General features: G+C 54.1%; 1 protein-coding gene across 1 annotated transcript in view; it reads right to left on the minus strand.

Annotated features, from left to right (window-relative positions):
• Positions 1 to 1,140, minus strand: part of LOC107098722 (CLIP-associating protein 1-B-like) — a 55,785-nt gene that overhangs the window by 33,354 nt on the left and 21,291 nt on the right. Inside the window, exons 5-8 of the mRNA XM_015396541.1 lie at positions 1,098 to 1,132; positions 749 to 979; positions 365 to 545; positions 31 to 286 (exon numbers count right to left, since the gene is read on the minus strand). Of these exons, the coding sequence (XP_015252027.1) occupies positions 31 to 286; positions 365 to 545; positions 749 to 979; positions 1,098 to 1,132 (703 nt within the window). The remainder of the gene's footprint in view (positions 1 to 30; positions 287 to 364; positions 546 to 748; positions 980 to 1,097; positions 1,133 to 1,140) is intronic.

The following is a 1,140-nucleotide window of genomic DNA, read 5'->3' on the forward strand; positions in this document are numbered from 1 at the left end:
CCCACCTGAACGTTCCTTCGCATGCATGACCCCGCCCACCTGAACGTTCCTTCGCATGCATGACCCCGCCCACCTGAACGTTCCTTCGCATGCATGACCCCGCCCACCTGAACGTTCCTTCGCATGAATGACCCCGCCCACCTGAACGTTCCTTCGCATGCATGACCCCGCCCACCTGAACGTTCCTTCACATGCATGACCCGCCCACCTACCTGGACCGACGGCACGTCGTCAAACGCTTTGATGAAGTCCTCTTCGTCCACAGCTCCAGCTGCGGCTTCTTTACCTGCACAGAGGAGATGATTAAAGATGAAGCTCAGCTTCCTGCTGCTCCGCCCGACCTTCACCCTGCAACAAGCCTCACCTGTGGACTTGGTGGATGAACCAGAGCTGGGTCTCCTCACCGAGCTCACTGCCGGCCTCCGCCCACCAGGAGGCGCCTTGGAGGACGAGGAGGAGGAGGACCTGCCTCCATCCACTGAGTCTTCATCCTCAAAGTTTTTATCTGCAGAAGAAGAAGAAGCCGCTGGTTTAAACTCCACACTCTGATCAGGGAGGACCATCAGAGTGTTTCAGCCCCTCAGCCTCCTGATGGAGCCCAGAGGTCTTCTCCAGGTCTGAGAAGATCTGAAGCTAGTGGATTGTTTTTGTTTTTTACTTTTTTTGGATGATTATGACCTTCATGACTGGGAATCTACACCAGCAGTTTCAATTTCTTCTAACCTAGCCCAGACCATCAGTCCTCCACCGCCATGCTGGACAGCTTCTCTGTTCTGGGTTGGTTGTGTCCCTCATGGCCTCCAGCAGTTGGGTCCAGGTTGTTCAGGGTCCTGACCTTTGACCCCTGACCTGTAGCCTCTAGGTTTCTTATCAGACTTGTGTTCAGCTGTTCCCCCACAGTCCAGAACTCTGGACCTGGGTTCAGAGTCCGGCTTAAAGCGGGTCGGTTCTGACCAGCCGGGCTAAAAATAGCTGCTTCCTGATAAGGAAAGGAGAACATGGAGTAGCTCTACATGGAGCATCAGAGGCATCAGCACTGATCCCAGATCTATTAAAGATTCACACCAGTTCATGGAGCGGTGAACAGAGACCTTCACCTCCACCAACTGTCCCACTGAGGAGGACAAAGTCCCTGAAAAC

The sequence above is a fragment of the Cyprinodon variegatus genome, unplaced genomic scaffold (assembly GCF_000732505.1).
Source record: "Cyprinodon variegatus isolate N-32 unplaced genomic scaffold, C_variegatus-1.0 Scaffold804, whole genome shotgun sequence".
NCBI classification, from domain to species: Eukaryota; Metazoa; Chordata; class Actinopteri; order Cyprinodontiformes; family Cyprinodontidae; genus Cyprinodon; species Cyprinodon variegatus.